Here is a 17,530-nt window from a genome sequence, read left to right as displayed (position 1 = left end):
TACTCCAATAAAACAGATCATTTCTAGTGATTGTGAAAATAATCTATCACAGAAAATGTTTTCGGAAAAATATTCCATAAATAAATCACCGATTTCTCGAATTATAAGTTGATTATATGCAACTATATCAGTAGAGACAGTTCAGTACGGAGGAAGGCTTCAAAAGAACATCAGTTCGTACTGATCAACAAGTTGTCACAGCATTAAAAAAATACCCGTTTAAGATTTCAACGGAGTTTCTGAGGCGGTTATCGTTGTATATAACATGAAGAACCGAGCGTGGATGAGCTATGGTAGCAGGCATACATGCCTGGACGAGTTCGATATATTTACGAAATTTATGAAATAATGAATCGGATTGTCGCTGAAGAAAATATACCGCTTGTTTGGGTGTTTCAGCAAGACAATAACCTCCAAACATACACCAAAACATGTCAAAGATTGGTTGTTGGAGTAAAAAATGAGAGTTTTATAATGACCAACAAATTTTTGAGATCTTTACCCTCTAGAAAAATCGTTGTAGTATCATAGATAGTAAAATCAAAAGAGTTTCACAAACAAACAGACATAACCTCTTCCCAAAGGTTCAGGATGCAAGGAATAGTATACCCAAGAAACAAATTGAGCATTTTATTGACTCAATGTCTCGTAGGTGTACTGCTGTAATGAAAAATATTGTTTATGCTGTTGATTACTAGCAAAATTTGATTATTTACAAGAAGAAAAAAAAAGTTGCATTAGTTTTGACCAAGCAAAAATTGGGTCAATTTAGTTTTCCATATATTTTTTGTATTTCAAAATAAATTTTGCGTTTTGTTTTTTTTAATAACTTCATTTTCAAAAAAAGTGTTGCAGGTCTTTTATTCAGTTTGCAATTTCAGTTGCTTTAGTTTTGATCACCAGTGTACATACATAATATACAATATACTCTTGACCCTGTCCTTTGTTTTGTGTATACATTTAAACGTAATTCATAATGTGTTTTGTGTTGATCATAAAAATTTCAAATAAATAAAAAGAAATGAAAATTGTTTAAAAAATGTGAGAAATTAAAAATATTTTTAAATAATGTTTGTTTTAAAACAATTGTTTGAATATCTTGTTTTAATTTTTTGCTCGATTTTTTTGCTTTAACGATCACATGGTAATTGGTTAAGTGCTTTGCAAAAAAAAATTGCTATAGACAAAACAAAAATTAAACGGAACGTGAAACACATGACAACGAAAATGCTGATGCTGAAGGCAGAATTAGTATAACAATAAAGGAGTGTGTAATAAAAGAGAAACCATAAAAAGTCTATGTATTTGAAATAAATTTGAAATTTAAAAAAATGTTGTTATAATTTTTTTGATTAACAATTTGTGCTCACCAATACATGTTCTTTATTAGTATCCTTATCGTTTTTTTGTTGTGCGATTTGAAATGTGCAATTGAAAGAGTAAATAAGCATTTGATTTGACAACTAGTTTTAGCAGAACAAAATTCAACAAGCACATAAAATTATAATTTCAGGTTTTAAATATTTTAATAGAGAAAAAAAAACAAAGAAATTCAGCCATTGTATTTTAAAAACAAAAACATTTTTTAAACAATTTCCAATTAAACTATAATAAATTAGGGCAAAAAGAAATGTCTATGATAATGTCTTAATAAAATATGGAAAACATATTTTTTAGATTTATTTGATAATAACGATTTATATTTAAAATTTTGCCCTTAGTGTAATTTGCTAAGCATTTTTAACATTTACAAATTACAATTTTCTTCATTTTATACAACCAACTGAATTTGTTTGTTTAAATGTATTATATTATAATTTACTGTGCTGTGTTGTTTAGAGAATGTGTAAAAAAGAGGATGTTACCACCAAACCACCATTGACAGAAAAGATAACTTAAATAAAATTTTATTTACATAGAAAACAACAAAAAGTGCAACAAACACACAACAAATGGTGTTTTGTTATTTACAAGCATCAGTAACCAATTTTGTTTTATTAATTTATTTAGCTATGTGTATATGAAATGATTTTGTTTCGATTTTTTTAATTCTGGTATGAAAATGATGATGTTAAAAATGCACTGCAAATTACAAAATAAAAAAACTTCAGACGCAAAAATACTATTTTTTATTCATTATTATAAAAAAAATGTATTATCTTTGACAGGTCTAAAAAAATATTAAACCCATCAGCAGCAAGAATGAAATTTAAAGTCGGTGAAATAAGCGAAATAAAGTAGAAATTAATTGAAACGGCCATAAAGAATGAATATTAACGAATAATAAAAACCAATAATGGAAGATTACGAATCCGGAAGATTTGGCATGACATTATTCTAACCTCGAAATATCTAAACGCTAAGTTACAGCGAAATCGGTTAGAAAATTTGGAAAGCCCCATTGATTTTCCTGATGCGAAAGCTAGGCGGAATTCTTACGGATTTCGGTAGTGTCCAGGAGGAAATGTCCAAATACTGAATATATCGGTTACAGTGGGCATCAAATAAGGCGTAAATTAGACGTTCTTACGGACGTTCGGTGTTGGTGTTGAGGCAACTTCCACCACAATTTTTTCTGAGGTAGACGCTCTTTCGAATGGTCCATGTGTCTGTTGAAGCATCGGAGATAGATTATGATTGAGATAATACATTTTCATTGACAACTTATAGTCCGGACAGAAATATCGAAAGGGATCTAGCAGCGCATACCTGATTTGTTATATATTTCATTTTTATATAAACTATTTTAAAGATATATTTTATTTTTAAAATATGTCTTTTTTTTAAATATTTTACTTTTCTAAGGCCGATTCCAAACTGTAACTAGCGAATATTGTATAATGCTCATTGACCAATTTTTTCCTATTCAGGAAACTAATAGGAAATAGATTAAATCGAATTTCCGATTCAGTCAATTTCCCACATTTTTATTAACGAACTGCCTATCCTTAAACATCCTATGTTTTCCAAATTTTTGTATCAAGACATCACAATTTGTTTCTCTTTGCCAGCCATTAACAACTCTCTACATTTGGCATTTAAAATGAAATATAAAGAAACAACAAATAATTTAAATACCGAATTTATAGCCGTTGTTGTTGTGCCAGCAGCAGCAGCAACATTTATATCCACATTTGATGGCAAATGATTTCCTGATTGTTGCATTTGTTTTTGCAAAATGTCATGATGTTGAATTGTAGACGATGATGTTTGTTGGTTACTTTGCATTAAAATATTGTTAGTAGCAGCGGTAGAAGTGTTAAACTGATTAGCAACTAAACTCATATTTTTACAATCAGCCGGTAAATTAGAAGAGGTATTCATTTTTTGCAAGAAGGAAGAATTTGTGGGAGGACCATTGGGAGGACCATCAATGGTTGTAAGATTTAATGATTTATTACACAATTTAGAAGTTGATGCTGTTGCCGAGACTGATAGGGATTGGCTAATGGATCTTGTTGTGGGTCTAGGTGCTGAGGCACAATTGTAGGCATATTTTGAGGGTGCTTTTGGTGTTTTGAAATCTTCTTTCTCATTTTGCTGATCACCGGCGCCATCTGTAGTAGTATCTGCTTCTTCGTTTGCATTAGTTTTCGGATTATGATTACTAACAACATATTTTTCACGACGACTGCTGCTCCTGGTAATACGATTACGCAGACTGCGCAATTTCTCCTTAACCGGTTTCCTTATAGATTCATTGAAAGTGCTTTCAACAGAAGCAATCGAACAAAATGAATCATTAGCATCATTTTCATTATTATCCTCGTTATCATTGTCCAGATCCTTATCGTTGTTAGGTGCTGAATCCAGGGCCACTGAACTACGTCTGGGTCTGAGCATCTTCGCAATGGGAGTGCGTACAGCAACAAAACTCATAGAACGTTTTATGGTACGTGATATGGAACCAGTACGCAAAAGTTTAGGTTTTTTGGTACTGGCCGGTAGGGCAAATGATTCAACGGACATTAAGGATATACTATCCAAACTTTCTCGTTTACGTTTCAGTTCACGTTGAGCCTCGTCTAATTCGGCATCTGCATCTAAATCTTCTGCATCCATATCCATGGCAAAACAGGTATCATCTGTTTGAGTTTTAGTTAAATTCACATCTTCTTGAACTTTGCTGCTGCATATTGGTGAAATAGTGGAGGAATTATCCTGAAATCCATTGCAAGTTGTATTTGTTAGCATACTAAGTTTACGTTCCAATTGCTTAGATGGCAGAAGAGCCGAAATGTGTTTTGATGATTTAGGCGTACTGGCATGCGAATTAACATCTTTGGTTTGTGGCAAAAGTTTTTCATCAACATCATCATCCGTGAGTGGTATTAAATCGTTAACCAAATCATCATCATAGTCATTTTGTTTTAAATTGCACTCATAATCAACAACTAAACGTTCATCGAAATGTCCTCCTTCGTCGTCGTCGTCATCATCATCGTCGTCATGGTCATTTACGCCCTCCTCCTCATCGCTGTTATCTCCATTGGATTTTTTATCATTTACTAATGGATTATTATTCTCACACATTTCCAATGGCTTTGAGTCACCACCAACACCATCACCACCATCAGCCTCACCTTCAACATCAACTTCCATTTGATTTTCATCATCATCATTGGTATTTAAAGAAATTGCTTTTTTAGGAGTTTGGTTAGTTTGAATTTTAGATGAATTGTTAGTATTGAGATTATTTGCATTGTTATTATTAGTAATTGTTTCTGGAAAGTAACCACCAGTATTTGGCATAACCTGTAAAATTTAAAATTGTATTTGTATTTAAATTCATTACCTACACATATATATTAAGTTATATACAAAACATTTAAATATTTATTTAAAAAATTTATATAGCTGGTGCATTGAAAGCAATAAAACGCCATTAAGTTAACGTGAGTATTTTTGTAAAATTGACTTACCACATGCGAACATTCCGGATCATCTAATTCTGCAGGTACGCCACCATTACTTTTCAGCACATCCACCATGTGTTGATGTTCATCGGCTGGAAATCCGAAAAAGCAAATTTTCTGTCCCTCAAAAGCTTTCAGTTTATGTTCTTTGGAAAATTCTTCTGTGGTTGCTTTAAATTGTGGATCATCTCGTCGTTCCCATGCAGCATATACCCAATTTGGACGTACCACAGTTAAACGAAAGGTTTTTGCGTATCTATGAGAGAAGAAAAATGTTAATAAATATATATTTATAAATTAATTAAATTATTTATAAATTTAACATATTCATGTGATAATTTTTAATTTCTAGTATCGATCGACTGATGTTTCTGAAATGGGTACTAAGCTACATCACTCGTTTATTCAATATCCTCCCTCCGCTCCCTCCTTTAGCATTGCAAATATCAGTATAACATCAACAAAGTCTTCGAGCGGAGTGGTCTCTAAATTGTTACGATCACCGGGCATAATTTTACCGAATCAAACATTCACACATGTAAATGTATATGATTAACATATATACGAGATCGGTTATAGGTCAAAAAGGCCGATATTTTCACCGGTTCGGATTGTCAAGTTCAATTGTGGTATAACTGGTTTAAAGAAGACCGAGAATATCTCGTACTGTTCGCCCGAGCACGTGAACAAACGACTAATAAAATTGAAGCAACATTTAGATGCTCGTTGAATCAGAGGTTTTGCAGATGATATAGCGTAACACTTTTTACGGATGTTTGAGGCATGAAAAGTGCGGCAGCGAAGATTGATTCAAAATTGCTAAATTATGAGCACCAATAACGTCGTATGAACATCGCTCTGAAGCTGTTGAGTATTAACGATGACCAAAAGCACTCATAAAGAGGTGACGAATCAGGGGTGCATGGCTATGACATTAAAACTAAAGCCCAATCATCCCAATGGAAACGTCCAGAAGAGTCAAGACCGAAAAGGCTCGTTGGCTCGTTCAAATTTGAAGGTTTTGCTCAATGTTTTCTTCGCGGTGAATCATGAACTCTTCCCACAAGGTCGTACTTTCAATGCGGAATACTACTTTGAAAGTTATGAACTCTTTGCGCGTAGAAATTCGTCAAAATTGAATTTAATACATCCATGAAAGTTAAGACGTTTTTCTAGGATTGAGGGGATAAATGAAAAATTGAAACTGGAATAGCTGACTAATCAAGGGCGTATGGCTTGGCATTAAAAAAGCTCCTAAGTTCGTTCAAATTTGAAGGCTTTGCTCAATGTTTTACCTTTCAGGTGAATCATGAATTTGTGAGTAGCAATTCGTCAAAATTGTAAACAGAATTGGGTACCATTTGTTTCTAGGATTGAGAAGATAAATGAAAAATCGAAACTGGAGCAGTTGGTCATACCAAAAAGAGCGTTTCAGAAATGTTTCGAGCGTTGGGAAAAATCGCTGGCAAAAGTGTTTTATATCTGAGGGGGTTACTTTTATACATAAATATAAAATAAAAATATATATCCAAATAAATACTTACTGATACTTATCACCACCACTGTGTGAACTAATTAAATGGGTTATTTTGGAATTCATATCCTTTCGTATACAACCGCCCATTGAATGGATCAAATTGACCAGTTTTGTCTACAAAAATAAATGAAAAATACAAAATTAATATAAAATAATAATTAAACTGAATAAATTCATCGATGGACATTTACAAAACTCACCAATTCATCTTTTTTGCGTATGCCAGTAAAGCATGTAACCACACCACGCATGGAATAATTATAAATGGGACGGGCATTGTGTGTAAGACCATCTTTCATTTCGGCTGCCTGGCGTAAAGCTGGAGGACCCAATATACTAAAATTATAAAAAAGAGAGATGAGAAAATTGAATAAATAAACAAATATTTGTATTATAAGGAAAAACAATTCATATAATGAATGGCAATTATTTGTAAATAGTCCTACTTAAATGTAATTACACGAAAGAAAAAAATCACAACAAATGACATGAATCAATTAACACCTTCGGGTTTTTTTTTTATTATTATGGGCGGACCGGACCATTTTATATATTTATCTCACATGGTGCGGAGCAGCACTATTGTTATTATGATGATGATGATCATCATCAAAAGAAAAGTGTTATGGGTTTATATGACGACGGGGAAAAAAGAAAATATACAAACCAAAAAAACATACATTCACACAAAAAACGTCAATGAAGAAATTCAAACAAATTTTGCCGCCACTTAGCAGGGGGGATAGAAGAAAATGTGTATATATGCAAATGTTTTTCGGGTCTTTTTTTTTTAATATTTTCATTCATAAAAATAAATGTACAATTTCTCATATTTTATTGATATAATTATTGTTTATCTATACGTTTTCTGGTTAGGTGATGATTTTGATATTTTTGAAAAAAAAAAACTAAAAAACGAATGTTTAATATTAGATTCTATTTCATCAAATGGGAACAATAGATAATTTCGTGGGGAATTATTTGCTATTTTCGGTAATTGCGATTTGTCTCAAGATATTTATTCTAACGAACCCAAATAGTCATTTTCAAAGCCGATAAAATTTTGTTTGGTCCACGTTTAACGGTATTTGTATATTAGGAATTTATAATACAAACCAAAGTGTAGGAGAGATTTCTATAACAAATTTTGTCCCGCATAACTGCAACATCTATTTTTTCATAAATTTTCGGAATTTAATTTTATTCCAAATAAAAAAATTTTGAACGTGGTTCTATGGGTTGAGAAGAATCGAAGGAACTTTCTCAATATTAGACGTGTTTGTCTACGATTTTAAATATTTTTTTACGCACTGTGGTCACCACCTTTTCATATATAAGTGTTTGCTTGTTTATATATGTACATACACTTATATATATGTGCATACACTTTCATTAATGAAATTTATGATATATAAAAAAATGCCAACCAAAAACAAAACCTCAAAAATTATGATTATTATTTGATAAACATTTGTTTAGCTAGCTAAAAAGGAAATCAAAACAACGAAATAAGAAAAAGATAGACCGACCAAACACCACAATTCCACATCTAAGAGAACTTTTTTTCTTTCAATTTATTTTAAATACATTTTAATTGTATTGTTTTTGTTGTCGTTGTTGCTGTTGATAAATATTTTGTCATAAAATATTTTACTTTTCATGCTCCATAAATTTTCGATACAGCATTAAAATGAGCAAAAAAATAAAAAGACCCTCAACAAGTTTATTAACCGCTGGGATGGTAGGTTGGTGGCGGCGTTCAACCTGAAAGCGTTCAGGTCAAAGACTGTTGCTGTTACAACAACAATGTACATACGTACATATATATGTGTATGAGCGACAACAATCAAATTGCCACAATATCTTCTGACATTAGAGCTATTATGGACGAACGAGCGGCCGAATGAAGCTGTTGCTGATTACTAGTTGCTTGCTGCAGCTTTATGTGTCTGGCATTTCTGTCTTTCCCGTTTTATTTTTTGCTACACTTTTTTGTTGTCGTAATATTTTTTGTACATTGAAGACGACACATATTTTATTAAGCGAATTCCCCAAGATGTTTTCTATATATGTCTGTGTTTTAATTTAAAGGTCAAGAGGTGTATATACACTGGTTGCCAAAACTAAAGCAACTAAAATTGGAATAATAATAAATGCAGTATAACTTTTTTCGAAAATAAAGATATTGTGTTTATGTCCTTTTAAAAAACAAAAGCATTAATGCAAAATTCATTATGAAATAAATAATAATTTATGGATACGGGAATTGTCTCAATTTTTGCTTGGACAAAACTAAAGCAACTCTACTGTACAAACAGATGAGCTCTAAATTTTTAGTTATTTTTCCATTATAATTACTGAGTTTTGGTATCTACACCTATTTCGATTCTTATAGATAATTTTTAAGTGGATTTAATTACAATAACATATTTCTGGTTTTCAATTACTGCCAAATAAAAATGTCTAGAAACAAATACAGTACACCGATAAAACAGTTAATTGCCAGTCATTGTGAAAATAATTTATCACAGAATTTCGAAGAAATATTCCATGAAAAAATCAGTAATTTCTCGATTTAAAATTTGATATTATGCAACTATATCAGTAGTGGCATTTCAGCTCGGAGGAAGGCTGCAAAGGGACATCAGTTCTTATTGATCAACAAACTGCCATAGCATTAAAAAAATACCAACATAAGAGTTCAACGGAATTTTCGAAGAGTTGTGGTAGCAGTCCTACATTTCCGGAAACTATCAAGAAAGTTCTTTTATTTCTGAAAATAATGAAAATAATAATAGCCAGATTGCCTTTCGCAAAAGATTATACTAATTGAATACGACTGAGTGGATAAATATTATGCTCTCTAATGAATTAAAGTTAAATATTAAAGACTCAGACACGAACAAATATACCGTGAGAAGGTAAAAAAATGAAAGGCTCAAGCCTCAAGCAAGCGTATTGGGAAGCATGGAGGAGGGTCAATAATTTGTGATATTTTTCTTTGTATGGAATACGATCTCTTTACGAGGTTTATGAAGTAATGGATCGGATTGTTGATACAAATGTGCTGGAAAACGCTAGGGTTCCCTTCGCTGAAGAAAATATACCGCTTGTGTGGATGTTTCAGCTTGACAATAACCTACAAACATACACCAAAACATGCCAAAGATTGGTTGTGGCTGTCAAAAATCAGGGTTTTGTAATGGCCAAGATAATTATCAGATTTTTACCTATTAGAAAAATCTTTGGGGTATCATAGTTAACAAAATAAAAATTAGGTTTACAATCAAACTAAAATAACCTCTTCCCAAAGGCTCAGGATGCGAAGACTAGTATACTAAAGTATCAAATTGAGCATTTTAATGGATTCAATGCCTCGTAGGTGTGTTGACGTAATGAAAAATAATGGTTATGCTTTCGTTTACTAGCGAAATTTGATATTTTTTAAGAATAAATCAAAAAGTTCCATTAGTTTTGACCATGCAAAAATTGTGTCAATTTAGATTTCCATATAATATTTTTTATTTCAAAATTAATTTTAAATTACCTATTTGTTTCTAAAAAAACTTTCACTGTAATTTTATTTTTAAGAAAGTTATAGGTCATTTATTCACTTTGTAATTTAAGTTGCTTTAGTTTTGGCCAACAGAATAAATCTGAACCGATTTAAACAATACTGAACACTTGCCATTGTAGGTTCAAGTCGGTGGCCAATGTGGCGATCGTGTAAATTGGAAATTGTGTAAATAGAAAAGATATAGGTTTTGAACTCAATTTAAATGAAATCGGTCAAAATTATAAATGGGATCTATATCTAAATCTGAATCGATTTGATTTGATTTATTCATCAATAAATATTTATCCACTTTAGCTTCAAACTACACATAACTTCAATGAATAAATTACCTATTTATTTCTGAAAAAAAACCTTCACTATAATTTTATTTTTAAAAAGTTCCATGTCATTTATTCAGTTTGCAATTTCAGTTGCATTAGTTTTGGCCACCAGTGTATATCGAGACAATTTCAGGAATTAGAGGATCATATAAAAGTCTACTGGACTCGGACCTCGGACATATTTCTTTTGTTTGCAAAAAAAAGGAGTTCCGAATTAACTTTTCCGATGAAATACGGATGGAAGAATGTTATCTTCTAATTGTTCTATAATTTTATAAGAGAATAATTTGAATAAACAACAAACAGAAAAATTAAATATTACTTAAAAACAATTCCGTACATGCCAATTTATCAACACTTTTACTTTTCTTTTGTGTGACAGCCTGAGGTTTTTTTTGTGTATTTCTGCTCGGAGGAAGGCTGCAAAGAAACATCAGTTCGTATTGATCAACAAACTGTCATAGCATTAAAAAATACCAACTTAAGAGTTCAACGGAATTTTCGAAGAGCTGTGGTAGCAGCCCTACATTCCCGGAAACTATCAAGAAAGTTCTTTTATTTCTGAAAAATCGCACAGCCAGATTGCCTTTCGCAAAAGCTTATACTAATTGGAATACGACTGAGTGGATAAATATTATACTCTCGAATGAATTAATGTTAAATATTAAAGACTCAGACACGAAAAAATATACCGTGAGAAGGTTCAAGCCTCAAGCAAGCGTATTGGGAAGCATGGAGGAGGGTCAATAATGTTTTTGTGATATTTTTCTTTCTATGGAATACGATCTCTTTACGAGATTTATGAAGTAATGGATCGGATTGTTAATACAAATGTGCTGGAAAACGCTAGGGTTCCCTTCGCTCCAAACATACACCAAAACATGCCAAAGATTGGTTGTGGGTGTCAAAAATCAGGGTTTTGTAATGGCCAAGACAATTATCAGATCTTTTCCTATTAGAAAAATCTTTGGGGTATAATAGTTAACAAAATAAAAAATAGGTTTACAATCAAACTAAAATAACCTCTTCCCAAAGGCTCAGGATGCGAAGACTAGTATACTAAAGTTTACTAGCGAAATTTGATATTTTTTAAGAATAAATCAAAAAGTTGCATTTGTTTTGAACATGCAAAAATTGTGTCAATTTAGATTTCCATATATATTATTTTTTATTTCAAAATTAATTTTAAATTACCTATTTGTTTCTAAAAAGACTTTCACGGTAACTTTATTTTTAAGAAAGTTATAGGTCATTTATTCACTTTGCAATTTAAGTTGCTTTAGTTTTGGCCAACAGAATAAATCTGAACCGATTTAAACAATACTGAACACTTGTCGGTGGCCAATGTGGCGATCGTGTAAATTGAAAATTGTGTAAATAGAAAAGATATAGGTTTTGAACTCAATTTAAATGAAATCGGTCAAAATTATAAATGGGATCTATATCTAAATCTGAATCGATTTAATTTGATTTATTCATCAATAACTATTTTATGCACTTTAGCTTCAAACTGCACATAACTTCAATGAATAAATTACCTATTTATTTCTGAAAAAAAACCTTCACTTTAATTTTATTTTTAAAAAAGTTCCATGTCATTTATTCAGTTTACAATTTCAGTTGCTTTAGTTTTGGCCACCAGTGTATATCGAGACAATTTGAGGAATTAGAGTATGATATAAAAATCTACTGGACTCGGACCTCGGACATATTTCTTTTGTTTGCAAAAAAAAGGAGTTCCGAATTAACTTTTCCGATGAAATACGGATGGAAGAATGTTATCTTCTAATTGTTCTATAATTTTATAAGAGAATAATTTGAATAAACAACAAACAGAAAAATTAAATATTACTTAAAAACAATTCCGTACATGCCAATTTATCAACACTTTTACTTTTCTTTTGTGTGACAGCCTGAGGTTTTTTTTGTGTATTTCTGCGTATATCATCTCCCCAAACAAAACAATAAAAAATACAATTGGCGCCGCTGACAATGTGTATATCTCTTAAATATAAATGACAAAATCTAATAATAAAAAAGTATATGCCAATAGAAGCGACATATACACACTATAAAAAATCATAAATACAGCAGGAGTAATAGAAGGTCAATATGGGATTAATATTGACATTCAATTCAAAATGAATAGTGCTAGGTAACCAACACAATAGATATGTATATACAGTAGGGCGGGCCAAATTTTTTGACGATTAAATCCAGACCCTAGGATGATTCATATGGCTGGATTTAATCGAATTTTTCGACTCTATACATAATGCCCTCCCTAATATACAGTATGTACTGACATTATATTATTCCCTTGAATTTTACAAGTTTATAATCTCAGGTATTTGTATTTTATTCGATTTTGTCCTGAAGTCAGTACTATTAATAATTTATACAAAATGTTAAGGACAAGAGTATAAGTACTATTATCCTTATTTAGCATATGTTTTATAAGAAAAAACATTCTCACAAAATACAACCAAGAGAAAAAACATTGTTTATGCCCGGCCAACCACATCTCCCTCCCCCCTGCAATTTGTTGTTGATTACTTAATGATTCAAAATGTTTAAAAATAAATTGAACATACAAGAAAAACAAGGGGGACAACTAAACAGTTTATTCAATAAGTGAATAAACGCACGAATGAATGAATAAATAGCAAATAATAGTAGCAGCAACAACAATGTCTTTAAAAATAGGGGCCCGAACCTAAAATAATCGGCTAACAAAACATTTGGCATTAAATTTTGTGATAAGAAACCCCTTGAGTGTTTATATTTTTGGCAGGGCGTATGAAAATAAAGTCCGAAAGCGTAAGTGTGTGAATTTCACTTGTTAATTCGGTTTAGAAACAAATTCGTCATTCAGAACACAGCCAACGAAATTAGTTATGCAAAAGTGCGATGATGAACAATTATTGCATCTCAGAATACTATGCCATACAATTAAAAGCAAATGATGTCGTATGTAATTAAAAAACACATACAATAACATTTGCATACAATAATATTTTGTTTGATATGTAAGCAAAAAAAAATACTATTAAAAAAGCCAGACACCAATTGAACAAATATTATAGAAAAAGTAAAGTAAGAGGTGAAAAACAGGAGAAGAAGGAGTGTAAAGAAAAAATACACCGGTGTTCTTTTTTTAATTTACCATCTACGTGAGGGTTGGGTTGGCTATTAATTTGCATAGAATTCTATAAATAAATAAATTTTTATTGTTGTTGTTTTTTTTGTACTTGATATATTTATCACCTTAATTATAATATATATTTTTTTTGTTCGTTTGTTTTTTTATTGCAATACCAAATGGTGTTAATTTATGCCGGCGTTAGGTGTAATAAATATTTCACTTACCATTGTTTACTTTTGTGTATTGCCTCATAGACAGGACCCTCGAATTCATTCAATATAAAATAGGTACGCCAATCATAATCGTTAATAAGTTCCAGACCAGTTTCCGATGTTATGACCGGCACACCAAATGTATGAGCAGCTTCAACGGCAGCATTATTTTGTATTACATCGCCGACCAGGCAAATGCGTAGATTTTCCGGTGAGGGTGATGATGAAATTGACATTTCTGAAATAAACAAATGACAAATTATTATTTATTCAAAATATTCAAGTAATTATGTAGGTAATGTTCAAATACCTAAGATAAAAACAAACATTTACGCTGGTGACCAAAACTAAAGAAACTGAAATTGCAAACTGAATAAATGACCTGTAACTTTTTTGAAAATAAAGTTATAGTGAAAGGTGTCAAAAAGAGGAGAGTATTATTAAATCTGATCTAATTTTGAAACCACCCTCTATATAAGGACAAAAAAAGAGATTTCTTTAAAGACTTTATTACAACAAACAAATCGTTTCAAGTACATTGACTTGCAGCAACATATTTTTTTCGAGTCTTGATTCTCTATAAATTGAGGGGAAAATTTCTCCGCCTTACACATCAAGAAAGATGGATGATGAATTTCTTAATGAAAACATGAACACATAGTTCCAATAAAGAACAACATATTGTCAGTCAGTTTGTGCATATTCATATAAAGCAATTTAGTTTTTTTATTATTATTAAATAAAGTAAAATTGATATCTGGAAAATATTTGAGTAGCACCCGGCAGCCAGGCAAGCAGACAGACAGCTCCAGCTGCATTTCTTTCAATTGAGCATTGTTGCTGACAATCTCAATCGCCTGCCTTGTTGGCTGACTTAAAATGTATCTTTTGTAAGGGACAGAGATAAGAAGAAGCAAAAGGAAGAAGTAATAAACGGTATCTTTACAACAATGTAAACAAGAGGTTTTAAACAAGCAGAGGCGACAACCGGCAGGCAAGCCATCGCCATGTGCCTGCATTATCCACACGTCTTGTACTCTCGATGGTCTAAGACTGGTTGCATTTGTTCTTTTGTTGTTGTTGTTGAAATTTTATAACAGCTGTTGTAATATTCGTTCTTTTTCTTTTCATAACTAATCAGCCGCTTTTTTCTCTCCTGTCCGTTTGAGGAGGGGGTAATAAGGCAATTAGTATTGTTAGTTTTACATAATTCTCAATGTGCGTAAGTATTACCTGATGATATGTAAACAATATTAAAATATTTATCCATAGTAACATTAAAAATAAATAGATAAAAAATTCATAATCTAAGGAGTTGATGTGTAAATATAGACAATGTGTAAATATAAATGAAAAAACGATAAAAAAAAAACTAAATAACTGAAATGCCTAATTAATACTCAAATATTTGTGAAGAAAACTCCAAAAAGAAGTAAAAAGGAGTTAAAGTAACAAAAAATCAATAGAAAATCACTACGGATGTAATATAGAAGATTAATTTTAGGACTCCAATGGCATACAATAAGATAGATTGAATTCAGTATTCGGAAAAATATTCGTCACATCGCCAAAAATTCGTCCCAAAATTCTAAACTAAAATCAAAAAACAAATTCAAAGGTATCCGTTCAGAATTTTAGAAACGGGAATTCTTCTAGGATTTTCTAAGACACACCAACCAAATCTGAAATTAAATTTAATAATAAATTCTGAATGATTTCCTTAAATTATTTGGTGCCTAAAGAAGACCCTAAAAACTTTGTAACGGATTAAAATGACCTTAAAATTTGTAAACACGATACTGGCCATAGTTATGGACCAATCTTAACGAAATTTTTTTCCAACTACTTAATTTTTGTCTAAATTTTACATGGAGAAGGGGATTGGACCAAAGAATAAGCATGCCTATTTTGATAAAGGTCGGACAATATTTAGGGGGTCAAATTGACCCTGACGTTTTGTAAAAAATTACAAAATTTCTATGTCCTTCAGAAGTAAATATATACTCCTATATTTACTCCTGAAGGACATAGGCCCGAGAAGTTTGTAGTATATCCAGGAGTAGTTGTTGACCTTTAAATAGATATCAATTATATTTTTCATTATGTACTCGGATGTGGGAGTTATACGAAAATATTTAAAGGTGAGGGCGGAAATGTCGCACTGATCGCTTTGAAACTTTACAAGAACATCCGGTTATGGTCAAGGACGACGCCTATAATTTTCGGTGATGTTGAAATAACATTTGGGTGGTGCAATGAACCGAAACTTTATTTTTGTCAGATTTTCTATGGCGTAAATATTCGCCTCAGGAAAACCAGATTTGGAAAATATGTCAGGGTTAGAAAGTGGAGATATACTCGACCAAGAGAGTGCAAATATCGGCTCGGATTATAGATCCACAAAAACTTAGACTTTAGTGATAGTTGTGTAGGGTATCATATGGTCGGTGGTCCCGTCCGACTATATTATTCCGCTCACAGTTTTCTATATAGGCATATCTTCAATGAACACACGTCTTTGCCTTCCTCTAAAAAAAATTGTCTCCCTTCTGTAGAAAGCCTTATGTAAATGAAATTTATTTTGTATTCTAAGCAAAAACTTCTATTTTTATGATATGTTTCTGATTCCTTCTAATGCCCAGTTTCTGATTCCTTATAATTTAATTTCAACGCTGTATTAGATGAAAAAAGGTGATCATACAATTGCATACACTGAAAATATATTAAAGTATAGTCCTATTTTATTCTTCCAAAAAAGAAAGAAAATAAAGGAGCCCATATGTGTGTAATTTCCTTGTGTCGAAATGATTTTGAAAACAGGTGTTTCGTTTGTTATCCTTACAAACAGGATATGTTCATTATTTTCTACAAGTCATTTAAAAACCGGATGTGACACAAACGCATTATTTTCTTCAAATGGATTTCCTTTAAGTGAGTGTAGTATTTACAAAAAGAAAACTGAGAATCATATTTAAAATTTAGACATGGTGTACAAGGATTCGTTTGCAGAATGTTTTTTATAGTAAACGAGAAGTCATGTTCATTAATTATTTTTTTACTGAAGGTCTTTTTGAAAGATTGTTTAGAAAGATTTTTTATTATTATTTTTTTTTACTGGGATACGCTTAGTATCTTCGAAGTTAAGAACAAAACAAAAGCAACAATAGGTAGGAGAATTTTATTTCCAAAGTGTCCCCTTAATGTCTTCATAGAGTAAACATATACTCCATATGGAGAACATTTCATCATTCTGTATACAATAGTTGGAGACCATGAGCAATTCCACAGTGTTTGGATCACAATCGGGGTCTGTAGATGAGATCTGTATATTTAGGAAAACATTTCGTTTTCTATCATTTTATTTTCTTAATATTTAAGGGGACTTCAAGAAAAGACTATCACGAGCATTAAAATATATATCATCATACATAGAATTTCTAAGTCACCATATTATTTTTAACTAATACTCGAAATATCAGAATGCTTCACATTATAGTGGAAAAAAATAACCTCCACTTATCCCTTTCGAATAATTCATTCTAAAGAAATTAAGCATCTCTAATTGTTCATTTCATTTCAGTTTTTTTGCATCACACTTGATTGACAAGTACTATAATGTTCAATTAATAAACAAAATAAACAATATTTCTTAGATACACACAGAAATCTTGAAATAAAAATAAACACTTTTTTGAAAATATTCAAAAAAAAGTAAAGCAAAAACAAACTAATGATTATTCACACAACATACTATGTACCAAAACGAAAAATAAAAAAGGAAAATAAAAAGATAGATAAGTATCAATGACGAGAGTGAAAGAAG

The 17,530-nt window shown here is 31.3% G+C and overlaps 1 protein-coding gene across 1 annotated transcript in view; it reads right to left on the bottom strand.

Annotated features, from left to right (window-relative positions):
- Positions 1 to 17,530, bottom strand: part of LOC133328421 (protein ECT2) — a 41,503-nt gene that overhangs the window by 5,527 nt on the left and 18,446 nt on the right. Inside the window, exons 2-5 of the mRNA XM_061536994.1 lie at positions 13,720 to 13,945; positions 6,654 to 6,789; positions 6,461 to 6,567; positions 4,923 to 5,172 (exon numbers count right to left, since the gene is read on the bottom strand). Of these exons, the coding sequence (XP_061392978.1) occupies positions 4,923 to 5,172; positions 6,461 to 6,567; positions 6,654 to 6,789; positions 13,720 to 13,943 (717 nt within the window). The 5' untranslated portion in view covers positions 13,944 to 13,945. The remainder of the gene's footprint in view (positions 1 to 4,922; positions 5,173 to 6,460; positions 6,568 to 6,653; positions 6,790 to 13,719; positions 13,946 to 17,530) is intronic.

The sequence above is a fragment of the Musca vetustissima genome, unplaced genomic scaffold (assembly GCF_032173495.1).
Source record: "Musca vetustissima isolate MV318-11 ecotype Yass unplaced genomic scaffold, APGP_CSIRO_Mvet_v1 utg56336, whole genome shotgun sequence".
NCBI lineage: Eukaryota > Metazoa > Arthropoda > Insecta > Diptera > Muscidae > Musca > Musca vetustissima.
The sequence above is the reverse complement of the archived record's forward strand: the minus strand, read 5'-3'. Positions and strand labels throughout refer to the sequence as shown.